The sequence below is a fragment of the Myotis brandtii genome, unplaced genomic scaffold, assembly GCF_000412655.1.
Source record: "Myotis brandtii unplaced genomic scaffold, ASM41265v1 scaffold1577, whole genome shotgun sequence".
NCBI lineage: Eukaryota > Metazoa > Chordata > Mammalia > Chiroptera > Vespertilionidae > Myotis > Myotis brandtii.
In genome coordinates this window covers 315,842-316,344 of record NW_005355741.1, presented here as the reverse complement: position 1 = coordinate 316,344, position 503 = coordinate 315,842, and the positions used below count along the sequence as shown (strand labels likewise).

The following is a 503-nucleotide window of genomic DNA, read 5'->3' as shown; positions in this document are numbered from 1 at the left end:
CCCGCCCCAGCCTGGGCCCCGAGGCGCTTTGTGTTTGTTACTGTTTGGTGTGTCGCACCCGCGAGGGGATCAGAGACAAGAATTACATCTTCCACATGAGTCATAACTCCTGACCGTATGAGGGAATGCACACGGCGGTACAGTGAGGCTGCCTGACTCAGGGCGAGGCGGACCCTCGCCTCCAAAAAGTCCGCCGCCAGCCTCGGGAACTTGGGGCGAGGCGACGCTGTCTTCCACTCGTATCTGGTCTCACCCCCCACCCCATTCCCCAGAGGAAACAAACAAACAAACAAACAAACACCGCGAAACCACCCCCGGGTGGAGCACACTCGGGCAAATGAGAATAGTAATTATAGGAAGCCCACTCGCCCCGCGACCCCTCCCCTGCGCTCCCGGAGTTGATCGAGGCACTGTCTCTTCTCCCCTCCACCCCCCCGCCCCCAAATTAAGATTTCCCGTTTCACGCCAGAGTAAGAAATATAATTATAAGCCTCTTTGGACAG

General features: G+C 57.5%; 1 protein-coding gene across 7 annotated transcripts in view; it reads right to left on the bottom strand.

Annotated features, from left to right (window-relative positions):
• The window catches only part of ZEB2 (zinc finger E-box binding homeobox 2), a 141,538-nt gene that overhangs the window by 138,637 nt on the left and 2,398 nt on the right, over nucleotides 1-503 (bottom strand). For 2 of the 7 annotated variants that reach the window (XM_005862015.2, XM_014536232.1), the window contains exon 1: nucleotides 42-65. The exons of 3 other annotated variants lie outside the window; for them this stretch is intronic. Coding sequence is in view for 1 of the 4 variants with exons in the window: in XM_005862014.2 (XP_005862076.1) it covers nucleotides 42-104 (63 nt within the window). In the remaining 3 variants the exon portion in view is untranslated. Of the gene's footprint in view, nucleotides 1-41; nucleotides 338-503 lie in introns of those variants that run through there. 2 more of the 7 variants (XM_005862014.2, XM_014536235.1) reach the window with 2 other exon arrangements.